Here is a 16,869-nt window from a genome sequence, read left to right on the forward strand (position 1 = left end):
ACCCAGGGGAACTGCTCTGTGCTCAGGAGCAGCCCCTGAGGCCTTGGGGGAATAGCTGAGCGCTGCCCCCTGGCAGAAGAGAACAAGGCAGGGGTGTGGAACTCCTTGCTTTGAAGTAAAGAAAGCCCAAACAGAGGGAGGAGGCAGGCTGGCTTTCTCAGGGAGCTCAGACTAAACGAAGCGCAGGAAAAAAGGCACTCCCTCCAGGTTCAGCCCCGTGTCTCTCTTTCCCTGGACAGCAGCACGACAACAAATGTAGCCGTGGAGATAAAGCTGCTTTCCCTTCACCCCTGCAGCTCCCTGCTAAAAAAAAAAGCTGCAGGGAGTTTGTGCCAAGAAAGCTGCTGTATTGTTCCGAGGAGTGAATGGAAAGAACAAGACTTGTGTGGGTGCTTTCACAGGAATCGTGTAACTACTGTGAGCTGGAAGAAACAGCAAGTTGCCACTGTATCCAATTTAAAAATTAAATAATCTTTTAATACAAAGTTATTACTCTAACAAAAATAACTTCCATTAGCTAGCAGCGTCACGCTGGCACGCCTCGAGGTTTGAGGAAGAATGCAGCTTCAAATTCAGGAGCAGCCTCAAACAAAGGCTCTCCCTGAGCACTGCAGCTGAGCTTCCCCTGCAGGGCAGGACCAGCTCCATCCTCTCTGCACCTGGCTCTCCTTCACGGATGGACAACCAAGGTAAGAGGGGTATGGGGCTGTGACAAAACAAGGGGAATGGTGCTCAGGGAGCTTAAAATAAATTTCCACACTGTGGAAAGCCAGGAAGTGAGGAGAGTTAAGCAGCCCTGGGGCTTGTCCCAGTGGCTACGACCCAGCTCCTCACGCAGAAATGCTGTGTGGATGTGACCACAGTGGGAGCTGCAAGTGGACGAGACCCTCTGCAGTTTTCTCTGCAGACTCACAGTTTCCAAATGCTTCCAATTACTCCAATCAGCCCAGCAGAAGAGCAGCTGAAATCCGAAGGATAACACAAGCAGTGGAGCCACTTCTCAGAGCTGCTCGAACCCTTGCTGCCCAGCCCTGCTGAGCGATGAAGGTAGCCCCGGCAGGAGCAGGCTGCACCCAGCCCCTCCAGAAAGCCCTCAGGCTCGGTTCTGTCGCAGCTCCCAGACTCTCAGGAGAAGCCACCCAGGCTCAGTGGTTGTGAGGACAGGTTTTCTTCGTGTGGCCAGGCTGGTGGCAAACGCTACAGGTCCGTGGTTTCTTGGCAGTGCCTCCTGAGGAGAGGTCGCTTGGTCTCTTCATCTTACTCCCCATCTCCCTTGAGTACCCGCTGCTCCCAAAGTGGTGCCACGAGGCGTCTCCAGAAGCCCCTACAAAGGAACGACTTGGATTTAAATACCTTTGAAAGCATACAGGTGAAAATGAGAAGACAGGTTCACAGTGGCAGGAGATCAAGGATTTCACCACCCCAGCCGCTCAAATTAGTCCTGAAACCACGCTTGCTTCAGATTTGTCTGAGCATTTGCATGTTATCCATTCGTCCTGCAGCATCAGAGAAATGTGTGAGCAGAACAGGGGAAACCGATCTTTCTGGTTGCGTGCTCTCATGCCAGAATAAGACTTGGTTTTAAAGGAGCTCTGAAAATTTTCATTCTACCCCTTTAGGGCCAAATGTCTAAGAAGGAGGAGGCTGGTGTTGAGGAACTCTCTCAGACCACGTCTCCACCTCTGTACTTTGCTTATAGTGCTTCTGTGTCAATGTTTTCTGTCTGTTTCTTTTCTTTGTGATTTTTTTAGTGGGTATTTGCTTTCAGCACCTTTCCACTGCAGCCACGCTCAGTGTCAAAGCTTCGGGCAGGCTTGGCCTTTCACTGAGTTCCCAAACTGGGGCAGAGGGAGCACCACAGCTTCCTTGATGTGACACAAGAGGGTTTAAGACTGCCAAATGTGGTGTCACCGCTTCAACTCTGCATCAAGTTGGGAACAGCTCTCCCAAAACCAAACACTAAGATGTGGGACAGACAAATTCTGTCCCAGACAGACAGCTGGGAAGCCTGCTGGGCTTCATCCAGGGCCACATGGACAGGCAGACGGGCAAGCTTACTGCATGGCAAAGCAAAGCATCCTGCTGCTGCTTAGAGCTCGGATCTGTGATAGGAGGACGCATCCTGCTGGCATTCACAGAAAGGTAAGCCTGACTCGGTTGAAGCACAACTTTTGAAGTGCTGTAATGCTGCTGACAGACACAAACCTGAAGTCTGCCAAATGTAAGAGATCCTACAGAAGCTGTGCAGTGACAGCATTATGGACAGATGAGCAATGTCTACTGGGCTTAGCTTTAAGACCAGCCTCCAAGCCTTGCCTCTCACCCCGAGCCCAGCCTTACCTGGTGCTGCATTTTCGTCAGCCCACTGGAAGAAGCCGCACTGCTGCTCTCTGGGTTTTGAGCAGGTGTGGAACTGCCGCCCCTTGTTAGGACCGTCTTTTTGGACAGTGCGTGTGACAGCTGGCTGCTCACAATTGCAGACTGTGCCACCTCCTGAGCCGGAGTTGTTGCTTCCAAAGAGCTCCGGGCCTCTCCCTCCTCCTCCTGGTCTCTGAAAGCCTGCTTGGCCCCTTCCCCCGAAGGGCTGGGGCGGCGCAGAGCCCCGCGGAGCCGCGTTGCTTCTGTCCTCTGACTGCTCGTTAGCCCAGAGGAAAAAATTGCAGGTATTGGTGTTACATTTGTAAAACTGCCTGCCTTGATTGGGTCCCTCTTTGCGCACCGTTAACAGCGTGGCTTCGTTCCCGCAGTTGCACACCACTGCGTTGTTCCCGTTGTCTGGAGCAGCTGCAGGAGCAGGCCTGTGTGCTCTTGGGGTATTCAAGGAGAGGAGATGTCCCGCTGCTGGGTTCGTGGCCCCCCTCGCCTGCCTGCTGTCGTTGCTTGCTCTGCTGAAGGAGTTGTTGGCCTGCGAGTGGTTGGCTTGCTGGCTGGCTGGCGGCGCAGGCTGCGTCGACCTGTTTAAGTACTTCAGGTCCAGGAGCTCTCTCAGCATCTCATCGCAGCCGCCGATGCAGCCAACAAACTCCAGGGGCATCACGGGTGGAACGCTGCCTCTCTTGAACTTAAACTTCAGCCTAAAAGGAAAGGAAGAACACAAACCTACCAGTTCGTACAGCTTCTCATCAACAGACCTCGATTTGGACTTGTTTTTTTTTTTAATTCTGCTGTACTGATGCTGTTCACCTCTTTCCCTCCACCTTCTTTCTGTCCCCAACCCACAGGAGTGCTGCCCCAGCTGTCCAAGACTGGGACAGAAAATGATTGCCCAGCCTAGCCCACAGAAATCTCTGGCCCTGGTGACTAACACAACGTCTGAGGGGTTACATTTCCCTCGGGGATACCTGGTGTGACCTACCTGTGAACAGGATGGGGTCCACACTCGGCACAGATGCTCTCGTCCTTGGCCACGTCCAGCACGAAATCAGGAAACCAGACTGCAGTTTTACAAGCCGGATAGCCCATGCAGCTGAGATAGAACCTGCCGTGGGACAAAGGCACCACATGAAGAAGAGGTAATATCGAGAAAGGCAGTGATATTTCTCCTCTCTTCTCAGCTGTCAGAAGCTGTCCAAACAACATTTGGTTTTAACTTGAGAGGGAGGTTCAGCTGAGTCCACGCAGCTTGTGTAGCTGGTGGGGTTCATCAGCTGAAGCCCAAGTTTTCAAGCAAGCTGCAGAGAGGTGAATGAACACTTAGAAAGCAGCCTCCTGTGTATGAAATGATAAAAAGGTCACCGACCCGCCGTTCCTCTTGGTCTTCAGGACCATGTCGTTGTTGCACTGTGGGCATTTCCGAATGGGAACAGGCATTGCTGGGTAGACTTCCTCTTGCTCAGCAATTTCTGTGGCTTCTCCAAAATACTGAGCCAGGGCCTGGTCCAGCCTGTAAGGAAACGAGCAGAGCATCCTGTCTCCTCTGCAAAATGCCATCAGGCAATGAATTACTGCCTGCTGCCCTCTGCACAGCCCCTCTGAGCTTCTCCATGAGCGTGATGACTCAGCACTGTGCCTCGAGATGTGGGTGTGCCATGGAAGAGGTCTGTGCACTCTGACATCTCCTCCAGCCAGCTCCAAATTTAAAGCAAGCAGCTGAAACCACGATGAGCAGCTAGCAGCCCGTGACAGCGTGCCACGCTGAGCTGCCCCATCCCATGCAGATGCCTGCATGCACTGGGCAGAGCTCCAAGAAGACAATGTGACAGGATCCCACTCCAGGCTGAGCCTCAGATGAGAAGCCAGCACCTCTCAGAACGGCAAAGCGAGTGGAAGAGGGTAAAGATAGAACTCACTTGTTGGCTCTGGCCACGGCCTCAATGAAGACTTGTTTGTACTTCTGGACCTGCTGCTGCAACACTACAGATTTGTCTTTCTTCCCCTCGCAGATCAGCTTCAGATCAGCCTCCAGCTCGGCTCGAAGGTCAGGCTTGGACATCTCGTAGCCCATGGAATCGTAGCCTGAGGAGCACATTGCAGGGTAAGTGAAAGGAACAAACAAGGAAGGAACCCGCCCTCCTCCTGACAAGCGCTGCCCCTACCTTCAACCAGCCCCATGCCCAGGTGGCCCGGGAGGAACCTCTGATCTGCTGTGAGGCCCACGTACATCCGGGTCTTGATTGTCTCAATGTGCTCTGCGTGAGTGGCGTCAGTCCCTGAAAACAGACAGGCTGTTAGTTGAAATTAGGTGTGGAGAAGAGACTTCCCCTGAGCCTACTAAAGGGAGAGGGGGACAGAACTTATAGCCAGAAGCAGCACTGGCCTCACATTCTGTTGGCACTGAGGCCAACAAGGTGCAAACATGCCCCTGACCCTAAACTGCTCATCCCCTCAGTATTGGGGACACTCTGCAGTCCCCTTAGGATCCCTGGAATTTGCCCACAGGTCTCAGATATTCCCGTTTTGTATATTTATGTAAATTCTTATCTGAAGTGACTCGTAGAGAATTCCCTGCTCTGAGGGTGGGACAGAGCTGGTATCAGGTAAGCTGAGAAGCTGTGAACAAAGCTCTCCCAAGAGGGAAAGGCCACGCTGCCCATACTGACCAATGCCATGTTTCTCCATGAGCGCAATGAGATCCGCTTCTGAGAGCAGCAATGGAGGGCTGGTTTCCCCATCCACCATCTCCACTGTAGTGGGCTGGAAGCGGGACCCTTTCTGATACAGTGGGATAACCTGAAGGGAAGGAGAATCTCTTTGAAACTGCCTCGCTGGACCACTCACTGAAGACAAAAAGCCGTGCTAACTGCAGGCCAGTGCAGTAACACAACAGCACCCTGCTCTGGAGGAGATCAAGGCTCGGGGTGCTCAGGATTTGCCAGTAATGAGCTGCCAGAGAGACCACGGAACGGCAACTGCAGCTCCTCTGGGTGAGTTATCTTCCCAACGTGGAAGCAGCCCTGTAAGGTCTCTGCTGTGTCAGAAGGGGGAGAATCTAGCCAAAGCTGGCACAGTAACATTGCACAGCTCTTCAGCAGAGATGGCTCCAAGTGAAACAGCCCCTGGGGCAGGAATTGTCCCAGAATGTTCTGTAGGGGGGCCTGAAACCAGCTGGGAAGTTTTCCCATCAGTACAACCCACGTGCAGTTTTAAACTGCAGGTGCTCTAGCCTCTCCCATCTATGATTTTCAAGGGTGTTACCTTGTCGCTCCACTTCTCATAAGGATAGACTTCCAGATAATTTCGGGCCAGGATCATTAGTCCTTGAGCAATGAATCGCTCGTTAGCAATGTCAATCTCCACGGTCGTTTCCTGCCCCTTGGCGTCTTGAGAGCAGCAAGCCAAAAAATGGCGCACGATGAATTCATACAGTCTCTGCTCGTTGCCCTTGTATCAAACAAAAAAAGAGGGTCAGGCTCTCCTCCAGTGTTAGCAAGATGTCAAGAAATAGGTGAGAATACTGTGCTAATGACCATGCTGTTAAGAGCTCTATCTTTTTTCTCCAAGCAGTACCAACCAGCCAGTTGCATCCACCTTTATCAGACTCACCTGCAGGTTAGCAGTGTATTTGGTGGGGTGAATGGGCGGGTGAGCCTGATCTGATTTGGTTCCACTCCGAGGGGTTGGCCCACCCTGATCCAAAATCCTCTGCGCAAACGCCCCCCAGTTTGGGTCCTGCGTTTGCTGTTGCACTAAGGCGGAGAGGTTCAGCTCCTTGGGGAAAATGTTGGTCTCTGTTCGGGGATAGCTAATGAACCTTAAGAAAGACAGAAGAACACTGAAGAGGTGCTCTAGGATGCTTCCCATTTTATTTTTTTCCTTTATTTTTTTAAAATAACTAAGTTTACCATGACAAATTTTGCTTTCTTACCCTTGAGTATAAAGTTTTTCTGCTATTTTCATGGTTTCCTTTGCATTTATTTTCAGTTTGCGGGAAGCCAGTTTCTCAAGTTCCTGTGTTGGGAGGAGCCAGGAAAAAAAAACACACGTATTTGTGCATAGTTGTGAGTGGTGAGTAAAACATCTGCTCAGTTTCTTTCACATCAGTCTTTTCAGCACAGTTCAAACATACCACGGTGTCCAGGGGCAGGGGCCTCCATTTGCTCTTTGGCTTGCTCCCAACTTCAACAACAGTTGCTACAGGATCCTAAATGCAGAATAAGCAAAAAATCTCCTTGAAGAGTTCACACAGGCTGCTCTTTAAACATCTTGAGCAAGAAGGATGTGGGAAACGTTTAGCTGGTCCTAAATCACACGACTGTTTACAAGCTTTCCTACCTCCATGCACATGTGGTAAAGGACCAGGCACGCTGTGTGATTAAAGAGCCGGTTCCTCTTCCAGTTGAAGACCACATTGCCATCTTCGTGTTCGTGTGTCACTGTTTTGAAAACCAGATCAGAGTGATATGGTAGGAATGTAGGTGAAAGACAGAGGCAATAGGGCAACGCTACTGGTAAACCTTTATAGTTCTGCGTAATGATCATGGCAAAGGAAGAGGAAATCACCTCTGCAGCAATTGTTTGTTGGTTGCCTGACACTTTTTTCCTTCTCAAAGCCATTAAACCCTTTAAGATAGAGTTCCGTGCTGATTTTCCTCCAGCATACCTTTGATTTTATAGAAGGCTTCAGGAACGAAGGCCTGGATGGCTTTAAAGCGTTCCACTACAAACCCCAGGGTTGGGAACTGGCAACTACCATAGCTGATCAGCTGATCTGCTAAAATATCAGGGAAGATCTTCCGGAGCCTCAGCGTCTGGAATCTGGTGAAAGCAGCACCTGGGAAAACAAAATGGGCACTAGAATTGAATATAACATTGGAGGATAATTGCGATACTGCAGAGGGCTCTCTTTAATAGTCAATTGAGTATTAATTTTACTCCAATTTAAATATTAACAGTTGCAGAAGGCTTTCAGTGCTGCATGAGCCTTGCTCTCTTGCTTTTGCACAGCAGCTCAGGGCTAGCAGTCAGCTCTCATCCCCAAAGCATGGTTACGCACCTATCCTGAGGTCCAGCTCCTGCCTGACGTCAACAGCATCGCTGGTTTTTTGATCCGGTTGGGTGAGGTTCTCGCAGGCTGTTCTGACAGCATGAAGGGTGATCTCTGAAAAACGGGCTCGGAAAACCTGGAGGTTTGGCTTTACTGTAAGAGGGGAAAAAACCAAAAACTTAAGTGACACAAACACCAACGGAAAGGATAAACTAATAAACAGCTGGCTTAAAAAGAGCATGCTCTCAACCTATTCTATGTCTTTCCACTGCAGGAGCGTATTTCTTGTGTATCAAAGCCAGATATTTATCAGAATTACAGCCAATGGATTTGACCTGCACACAGCAAGACTGATAATTGAGTAAGAAGGACATCTCTGGTACTAGATCTGAGCAGTGATACCTGTTAAATCAGCATTTTAATGGAAAGCAGATTGGTGCAACAGATGCTCTACACACCAGCTTTGCAAACATGAATGATCTCAAAGCCGATGTTCTCTCCTTCTCGGTCACAGTCAGTCCAGATCACCAGAGCTTGGCACTGCTGGACTTCTCGTTCAAGGGTTCTCTGAGACCAGAAAACAACACAGAATGAGACACGCCAGGCCGCTGGCTTTGTCATTTCATTTCAGAATGACTCACAAAGTGAACACGAAATGCAACGTGTATCCATAGAGATGGGTTGTTGCAATAACATTTTGTAATTGTCTCTCTCATGAGATTAGGCAGCTTTCAAAAGAAATGATTCATTTATTTATACCTAATTGTTTGTTACAAACGCAGCTTGGATTGGATTGTACCACCGTCTGTTTTCCAAAAATGACATCTTTTGTAAAATTGAGTTGCAATTACCAATTCCACCTTGTTGGGAACAGCTTTCTGCTCTTAACAAAGTAGCTGTTCATTTTCTGCTCTAATTTTACACTAGCAGGAGACTGCCATGATACGGAAGAACAAGACAGTAGTCTGAGAAAATCCAGGAGGAATTTGCCGAACTCTAGAAACTCTGCAGTTAAGGACAAAGGTACAATCCTCCCTCTGTCTGAGACAATATTTGCAGAATCAACCTCTGAACTCTGAGTTTCAAGGAAACTGCTACCAACAACATACCTTAATATCCACGTAGTTTTCGGGACAGTATTTCTCGATTTCAGCTTCAAAAAGAGCCAGAGGGTTGCAGCTGTGCCTGGTAAACAGAGGATAAGCAGTGCGTAAGAAACTAAACCATATTGTGAGACATTCACTGGTGCTGTCACACGAGGAAATGCTGCTCAGGTACTGGAATCAATGTATTACACTATGGGCCTTAACTTGGCATTTCACACAGATTCCCAAGTTACGTTGACTCAAAAGCAGCAAAGAGAGGAAATCTGGAAGGCAGCCCTCAACGTGCAGCTTCTCCTATTTCATGTGCAGAGAACAAAAGGGGGGGAAGTTGGATAAAACACCTCACTTCCCTGGATAAGTACAAACCATTTGCGAAAGGGCAGCTTGAAATCATGAGCCAGCAAGTGTCCCGAGACGGATGTCATCACCACGGTAACGTTCTGCAAGAGATGGGGCAAGGTAATCAGTGCCCATCGTTGGCTACAAGCTCCCCAGAGCCCTGCAATCTGACACGGTTCTCACAACCCAATGCCTCCCTCCTGCTTTTTCTAACAGGCTCCTCTCCCTACAGGCATCTAAAGCTATCACCTTGTCTTCTTTTTTAGTAGGAAGCTCCCAATTCTAAATAATGTTTTTGACAGGTGGGAAAACAAAAGGATGGAAAGTTGGAAAAAAGCCAAGAAAAGAAATCCTGACTTCTTGTTTTTGCCAAAACCGGATGAGCATTTCATAACTTCAGACTTTTTTTTTTTTTTTTTCCTATAATTAGCATTTTGCACTTCTCTAATCTAGCAGTGGAATGAAAGAGAGCCCTACCTGGCCAAACATCTGGCAGTCGTATTCGTAGATCTTGTTGAACTTGGAAAACCCCTCTCTCTGGAAGGAAAAGGAGAGGTGCTAAGTTTCTGGCTCCCAACAGAAGCCAAACAAACCCGTTCCAGTTCGCTTTATGTTACGGCAGGGCACAGAAATACGGGGCAGGTGAAAATCAGGTACTGTAGCTAAAACACCAAGGCAAGGGAGGGTGGATGGAAGTTGCCTGCATCATTTACAGAGCCATGGGAATGGCATTCCCAGTGTACCAGCATCTTAAAACACACCCACGGTGGTGCCAGGTTTATCACTGGTACGGAGCAGACTTGGGTTGACCAGTTATTGTCCCCACTCCTGCCAAACAACCGTCCTGATCCACAAGAAAATCAGTGCCAGCTCTGGGTCCCTTCCACCTAACCGACGTTTGTGGAAGTTTCTAGATGGGGTATTTTGATCTTAAATCATGACAATGCCTTCCTTTGACTGATGCTGTCTGTGCTCAGGTTCTCAAGAACATCTTGCAGTCAGACATGGGTTTGGTCTAGAGCAGCTTCCAGTCCCTTGGCTTGGAAATACCAAGTAATTATGCAAACCGTTAAAGGTCACAAAACAAAGCAGCAGCTGAGAGAAGAGATCTTTGAACTCCCCTTCTCCAAACCACAGACCATCTTTGCTTCGTTCTCTGAACTTCAGTGCACCCCTGATACTTGCTGACGCTGCAGAAGCGGCGCTTTCTGACTGGGAACAGATGGTTTCAGCTCCTGAAGGCTTTTACGTACGCTGCAAAGCTGGGAACAACACCGGGAACCCCCACTGCTGAGCTCACTGCCTGGAGAAAGCTGTCTGCAGGGAGAGCACAGCTGGGGAGCTGAATCCCAGCAGGGCTTCAGGATCTGAAGGAAAATGGGTCCAAGACTCCTAGATCGATTTGGGCAAGCAGTGCTTGTCCACAAAATAAAGAATTTTTGTACCCTCACGTGGACAGAAAGGGACAGAGACCCTTTCCAAGCTCTGCATAAGATGCATACAAGAGACCAGGAGCTGCACAGCTGCTGAGGAGGGGCCCTGCTGAGCTGACTGCCTCCAGCCAGCTCCGCCAGACCCATGGGCTTGTGAACAAGAGGCAGGGAGACGCAGCGTGTTCCTACCCGCCGCATCCTGCTGTTGGAGAGCAGATCCGCGATTCCCCGGGCGGCATCGTTCTTCTCGGCCACGCACAGGACCTTGCGGATCCTCCGCAGCGCCGCCTCGTCCGCCGCCCGCGAGAAGAGGCGCCAGGGCTGGGGCAGCATCCTGACCCCACGGCTAGCAAGCAGCCGCGCGGGGAGGCTCATCACGGGCAGCGGGGACGGGTCCCATGGCACCACGGCAGCGTCCTGGCTCGGGGACCGCTCCCTGCAAGAAGACAGAAAGCTTTAGGATCAGGAGCAGCGTGTGGATAGCACGGAGCAGCTCGGGATGGAAGGGAGCTGACGGATCTCGCAGTTCCAAGCCCCTGCTGTGGGCAGGGCCCCTCCAGGCTGCCCCCAGCCCCATCCAGCCCGGCCTTGGGCACCTCTAGGGATGGGAAACCCACAGCTCCTGTGGCAGGGCCCCACCGCCCTCAGAGCGCAGGATTTCATCCCAATACTTACCCTGGACGTCCCCTGCTGTGGTTTAAACCCATCGCCCCCCTCCTGTCCCCCTGCCCCTGACACCGAGCCCCTCCCCAGCCCCCCTGCAGCCCACTGGGGGCTCCCCCAGCGCTTCCCCAGCCCCCATCCCGGCCCTCAGCCCCCTCACGGCCTCCCCCGGCCCCGCTCCGGCCGCTCCCGGTGCTGGGGGAGGGCCCCGGGCCCCCCTCAGGCCCCCCTCAGGGCCTCACCGCCGGCCGGGCCCCCTCAGCTCAGCCCGCGCTCCCGCTCAGCTCCTGTCGCAAAAAGCGGCGCGGTTACCCCGCAGCGTTACGACCTGCCGCAAAGCACCGCGGCGGGGGGGAGATAAAAAACTACACCTCCTATTGCACTGCGAGGCGGGGGGGGGACTACAATTATAATGGCGTCGTGGGGTCAGAACTACAACTCCCGTGATGCTGTGCGGCGGGGAGAACTACAACTATAATGGCGCCATGGTGCAGAACTACGATTCCCAGAGTGCTGTGCGGCGGGGAGGCCTACAATAGAACTACAAGTATAATGGCGTCGTGGGGTCAGAACTACACCTCCCATGATGCCTCGCGGCAAAAAGGACTACAAGTATAATGGCGCTGTGGTGCCGGAACTACAACTCCCATGTCTCCCCGCGCGTCCCGGTCCGCCGCGGAGCCCCGGCGAGGCCTACCGGCGGCGGCCCGGCCGTCAGGTGAGCCCAAGATGGCGGCGGCGCCGCGGCGGCGGCCGTGAGGGGAGCGGGGCCGGGGCTGCCCGGGCGGCCTCGGCGGCGGCGGCTGCAGCTGCAGGCGGCGGCCGAGGCCCGGTCGCTATGATCGGAGCCCCCGACGTGGTGGCGTTGGCCAGGCAGGAGGAGGAGGCGGCGGCGGATGGCGGCGGCGGCGGCGGGGACGGGGCGTGGAGGGAGCCGCCGCTGCCTGAGGAGTACTCGGTGCCCCTGGCGCCTTTGGGCGGGCACGGGGCCAACCCCTGGGCCCGGGCGGGAGGCCGCAAATTCCTGCGGGATTTCATCCTGGTGGCCGAGTTCTCGGAGCAGGTGGGGCCGCAGCCGCTGCTCACCGTCCCCGGCGACGCCAAGGTGCCGGGCAGCTTCGACCTCAACTACTTCTCGCTGCGCATCATGTCGGTGGACTACCAGGCCTCCTTCGTGGGCCACCCGCCCGGCTGCGCCTACCCCAAGCTGAATTTCGTCGAGGACTCCAAGGTGGTGCTGGGGGACTCGAAGGAAGGCGCCTTCGCCTACGTGCACCACCTGACGCTCTACGACCTGGAGGCCCGCGGCTTCGTGCGGCCCTTCTGCATGGCTTACATCTCGGCCGACGAGCACAAGATCATGCAGCAGTTCCAGGAGCTCTCGGCCGAGTTCTCCAAAGCCTCCGAGTGCCTGAAGACGGGCAACAGGAAGGCGTTCGCCGGCGAGCTGGAGAAGAAGCTGAGGGACCTGGAGTACACCCGGAGCGTGCTGCACAACGAGACCGAGATACAGAAGAAAGCCAACGACAAGGGGTACTACACCACGCAAGCCATCGAGAAGGCCAACGAGCTGGCCAGCGTGGAGAAATCCATCATCGAGCACCAGGACCTGCTGAAGCAGATCCGCTCCTACCCCTACAGGAAGCTGAAGGACTCCGAATTCCACCCCTACGAGCCCGAGTGCGCCCCGGACCAGGCCGGCAGCGTGGGCAGCGATCAGGAATTGGCTGCCCCCGACCTGGCTGAGGCGGGCGAGGCGATCCCCTGCTCCCACCTGCCCTCCTACACCCCCAAGCTGATCAAAGCCAAGTCGGCCAAGTGCTTCGACAAGAAGCTGAAGACGCTGGAGGAGCTCTGCGACATTTATTTCTTCACCCAGACCCTGGACCAGCTGCACCAGATCGAGAGGACGTTCAGGGGCGACGTGTGCTACCTCCTGACGAACCAGATCAGCCGGGCGCTTTTGAAGCAGCAAAGCATAACCAACTTCCTCTTCGAGGACGTGTCTTTTCTGGATGAAAAAGCCCCCGAAAACCAGTACCGAGGCTGCCAGGAGCTCGGGCAAGATGCCATCGACGGAAAGTGCCCGGAGGAGCCCCCCGCCCCGAAAGTGGTCATCAGCTTGGGGTCCTACAAATCCAGCGTGGAGTGCGTGCCCATCAAGATGGAGCAGGACATCGACGACCCCCCGGAACCCGCGATGACCGAATCCGTAACTTTTGAGCCCCAGGAGAACCTGGACTATCTCGATGCCGACCTGAAAGGCAGCATCAGCAGCGGTGAGAGCATCGAGGTTCTCGGCACGGAGAAATCCGCCTCGGGGCTGCCAAAATCGGAGAGCCAGGCCAGCTTGCCCATCAGCCCCAGCCCCCAGGTGGGCAGGAGCAAGGTGGGCAGCAGGAGGACCGTCAGCGAGGACAGCATCGAGGTGCTCAGCACCTGCCCTTCCGAGGCCCTCATCCCGGAGGACTTCAAAGCGAGCTACCCAAGTGCCATTAACGAGGAACCTTACGCCGACGAGGAGGGGGGAGGCCTCCGCTTCGCCCCCAGGTTCAGCCCGGCCGAGGAGCGGGAGGACGGCCCCGACCCCACAAATCCCACGCGGGTCGATTCCGCCTGCTGCATCGGCAAGGAGAGCCCTGGTTTCCTCGAGCCCCTGCCCGGCCTGACCCACAAGCTGTGCGACGAGGACGGGGTGGTGAGGATCCCCCCGCAGCCCTCCCGGCAGGCCGAGCAGGGCCCCGAGGGCGTCCCGGGAGGGTTTTTACCCCACGAGCTCGCCCCTCGCTCCCCGACGGGCGGCGGGGAGCCAAGCAGGAGCAGCCTGGACGAGTGCTCGGACTCCACGAGCTACATCAGCAGCGCCGCCTCCACTTGCTCCGACCGCACGCCCTCTCCCGCTCGCCCCCCGTGCCCGGCGAGTGAGAGGCACAAAAAAAAAGCCGGGCAGAACGCCCTGAGGTTCATCCGGCAGTACCCCTTCGCCCACCCCGCCATCTATTCCCTGCTGAGTGGCAGGACCCTGGTGGTGCTGGGGGAGGACGAGGCGATGGTGAGGAAGCTGGTGACCGCCCTCTCCATCTTCGTGCCCAGCTGCGGGGCTCACGCCAAGCCCGTGAAGCACTGGGGCACGGCCCCGCTGCACGTGGTGGATTTCCAGAAGTGGAAGCTGATCGGGCTCCAGAGGTAAAGCCCAAGGGGGGTGTGTGTGTGCGTGGGGTGGGGGTGCGTTGGCTGCTTGGGGTTGTGCGGGGTAAAATTTTGGTCCCCGAAGGGTTTCAGGGAGGATTTGGGGTTTGATTTCGTGGCTGGTCCGAAAATGAAGCGCTCCTGGAGGGCCGGTGTGTGCTGCTCCCTCCCCTTCCAAAACTCTTTCAGCGTTTCTGGCTAGAGAAAACCTTTCCAGCTGTGTTTTCCTGAGGAGGTGGTAACACAGCCACGAGGTCGGTAGGTTCGAAACTGGTTAGAAACTGCAGGAATAGCTTGTGCCAGAGCCCATGTCCTGTGGCACCTGTATTTCTGTTTCCTCGGAAAAAACACCCGAGGACCGGCTGGAACAGCTCCCGACGGAGCGTTTCTGAGTCCAAACACAGAAATCTGCGTCCTGGGCTGCGTAGCCTGGTGGTTGTGGCTGCCTGAACCGCCCCGAGCTGGGAGCCTGCCCTGATTTCTGTGCTGGGGAGGCTGACAGCTCGGCCAGCAGCTGCTTCCCAGCTCTGCTGGCGAGGTCTTTCAGAGCCCCGAGTGTTTGGTGGCTGACGAAGGCTTGCGGTTAGATGCTATTTTTATGAACAGAAGCGTTTCGAGGAGCTGCCTGGAACCTGTGTCAGGCGTTTAATTACCATTCCGCGGGGAGGAGGGCAAGCCTGGGGTTTGAGGCAGGTGCTGGCAGCAAACCCTTCGTCGGGGGGGGGGGCTTGGGAAGGAATTTGGGGGGCAAATCAATGATTGTAGGGGTGCTGCAGCTCCCCGAGCTGCCCGGGCACCTCTCACATCAGCTCAGGGTGCTCCTGGGCTGCTTCTCCTGGAGAGATCCGAGCCAGAGGAGCAGAAGAGGTTTGCGTGGGCTCCCAATTTGCATTTAAATCACGATAATTGAGGCTTGGTGAGTAATTGCACACACGGTGAGCGTGCCGGGGGGGGTGTTGCACCTGGCTGAGAAATGCCCAGGGAATGGAGGGCTCCCCGTGCAAAAGGAGGGCAGGGGAAATGTTCCCCACCCCGGGGCAGCTCCCTGCCCACGCAGCCACGCGGGGGGAAAGCAGAAGTGGTGGCAGGGAGGTTCCTGTTCTCGCTGCTGCCTCCAGGAGCTGCCAGATTTGCTTCTGGTCTCCAGAGATGTCTCTTCGCTTCCTCCCCGGCCTCGTTTCTGTGTCTGCGAGGGAGGAACTGTCCCAAAGGGCCACACGTGCCTGGAGCAGCACTTGGGGGGGGTCCAGGAGGATGAGATTTCCTCGGGGTTTGGCGGACTGGGGAGGCCGTTTGGCCATCCCCACCCACGCCAGGCTTTGTGAGCTCGCGGGACACCTCGGGGGTGATTCAGACAGAGGGAAAACACGCGTGGTGCGGGCACAGACAGTTTGCTTCGTGTCCCAGAGCTTTTCTCCAGCCGTAACCTTTCTCTTGCTGTTTCAGGACGGCGTCCCCTGCGGGGGTGAACCTGCTGCACGCCCTCAGCCGCTACAGCCGCTACGTGAGCATCCTGGATGCCGACAGCAAGACCCTGCGCTGCCCCCTCTACAAGGGAGCCCTGGTGGCCCGGCTGGCCGACCACCGCACCCAGATCAAGCGAGGCAGCACCTACTACATGCACGTCCAAAGCGTCCTCACCCAGCTCTGCTCCAAAGCCTTCCTCTTCACCTTCTGCCACCACTTGCACCTCCCCATCGCCGAGAGGGAGCCGGAGGAAGCCGTGGCGAGCCGCCGGCTCAATTTCCTCAAGCACCACCTGGGCCTCGCCAACGAAGATCTGAAAATCGTGCAGTATCTAGCCGAGCTGCTGAAGCTGCAGTACATTCAGGAACCCGGCCGGGGGGGGAATCCCCTGCTCAGATTTGACTACGTCCCCAGCTTTTTGTACAAAATCTAGCGGCTCATGGGCCACGCTCTGCCTGCGACGCTCGGGTCCTGGCCCCGACCCCGCGTGCTTGCCGTCGATGCCGTCTGCAGTCGCTGTCATCCATCAGGAAGGGGTGAAGGAGCCAGCGGGTCTGCCAGCACCTCAGCTCCCCAAAAATCAGCGTCTGGGGGACTGAATCCAGTTCCCTGTCGCCGAAAACGTAGGGGTTCCATCACGTAGGACGCTGGGCACTCCGTTTCGAAGGGTTAGAAGGGACGCTGGTAACTCCTGAGGGGTGTCGGGGGGGCTTCCTGGGGGGATTGTGGCACAGAGAGGGAAGGTTTTCACCCAGCAGGGATGGTTTTCACCCAGCAGAGCCTGACGTGAGCGTGGGGTGGCAGCGCTGTGCCCGCAGCAGCAGCGGGCGGTGTCCCTCTGCATCTCCTGAGCTCCCTGGCGCTTCCCAAAATCTCTCGGCCCTGGGCCTGAGGGGCAGCAGTGAAGGCAGGGCTGCTCCTCTGCATTTTTGCCAGCTTCTCAGCTTTGTAAAAACCTGGAAAGGGGAAGGGGCTCCTGGAGCAGGCTGGCGCTAGCGCCGCCGCCGTGAATGTAGCACCGTGCCTTGTTCGTGTGTCACCTCCTGCGTGCTGGGCGGCTGCTGAGAGCTTTGGGGGGGGGGAAACCAGGAATCCTCCCAGCTTTTCAGGCCGAGGGCGGCCTCGTAAGGAGAGGTGGGAGCTGAAGGGAGGCGGGAGGCTTATTTTTAGGTGCTTTTTGGGAGGGGGGAACGAGCTGAAGCTGTGCTGTGTGATGGCGAGTGTGGGGAGCAGGCTGCCCGGCTGCTGA

The 16,869-nt window shown here is 55.0% G+C and overlaps 2 protein-coding genes across 2 annotated transcripts; one reads left to right on the forward strand and one right to left on the reverse strand.

Moving 5' to 3' along the window:
* Positions 1–450: 450 nt before the first annotated feature.
* Positions 451–11,259, reverse strand: TOP3A (DNA topoisomerase III alpha). Its single transcript, XM_084295976.1, has 20 exons — positions 11,207–11,259; positions 10,491–10,737; positions 9,346–9,405; positions 8,896–8,969; positions 8,533–8,608; positions 7,882–7,990; positions 7,433–7,576; positions 7,040–7,210; positions 6,712–6,812; positions 6,506–6,580; positions 6,305–6,387; positions 5,983–6,190; positions 5,635–5,820; positions 5,040–5,169; positions 4,536–4,649; positions 4,290–4,455; positions 3,740–3,883; positions 3,356–3,478; positions 2,341–3,074; positions 451–1,324 (listed from the first exon to the last, which is right to left on the reverse strand). The coding sequence occupies exons 2-20, from the start codon at positions 10,674–10,676 to the stop codon at positions 1,146–1,148; spliced, it is 3,063 nt and encodes a 1,020-aa protein (XP_084152102.1). The 5' UTR covers positions 10,677–10,737; positions 11,207–11,259; the 3' UTR covers positions 451–1,145.
* Positions 11,260–11,802: 543 nt separating this feature from the next.
* On the forward strand, positions 11,803–16,806 carry SMCR8 (SMCR8-C9orf72 complex subunit; the record flags this gene model as incomplete). The annotated part of the gene is made up of 2 exons (XM_084296176.1): positions 11,803–14,150; positions 15,600–16,806. The coding sequence occupies 2 exons, from the start codon at positions 11,803–11,805 to the stop codon at positions 16,051–16,053; spliced, it is 2,802 nt and encodes a 933-aa protein (XP_084152302.1). The 3' UTR covers positions 16,054–16,806.
* Positions 16,807–16,869: the final 63 nt, after the last annotated feature.

Source organism: Netta rufina, assembly GCF_964035555.1.
Source record: "Netta rufina genome assembly, chromosome: 15".
Lineage (NCBI taxonomy): Eukaryota > Metazoa > Chordata > Aves > Anseriformes > Anatidae > Netta > Netta rufina.

What these genes read in the sequence shown, in the direction of transcription:
- TOP3A (XM_084295976.1), bottom strand. Translation starts at nt 10,676, where the DNA reads ATGAGCCTCCCCGCGCGGCTGCTTGCTAGCCGTGGGGTCAGGATGCTG. An exon ending in CATTCATGTTTGCAAAGCTG is followed by an intron (nt 7,577 to 7,881) that starts GTGTGTAGAGCA and finishes CCCCTCTTACAG; the next exon opens with TAAAGCCAAACCTCCAGGTT. An exon ending in GGAGCTGGACCTCAGGATAG is followed by an intron (nt 7,211 to 7,432) that starts GTGCGTAACCAT and finishes TTGTTTTCCCAG; the next exon opens with GTGCTGCTTTCACCAGATTC.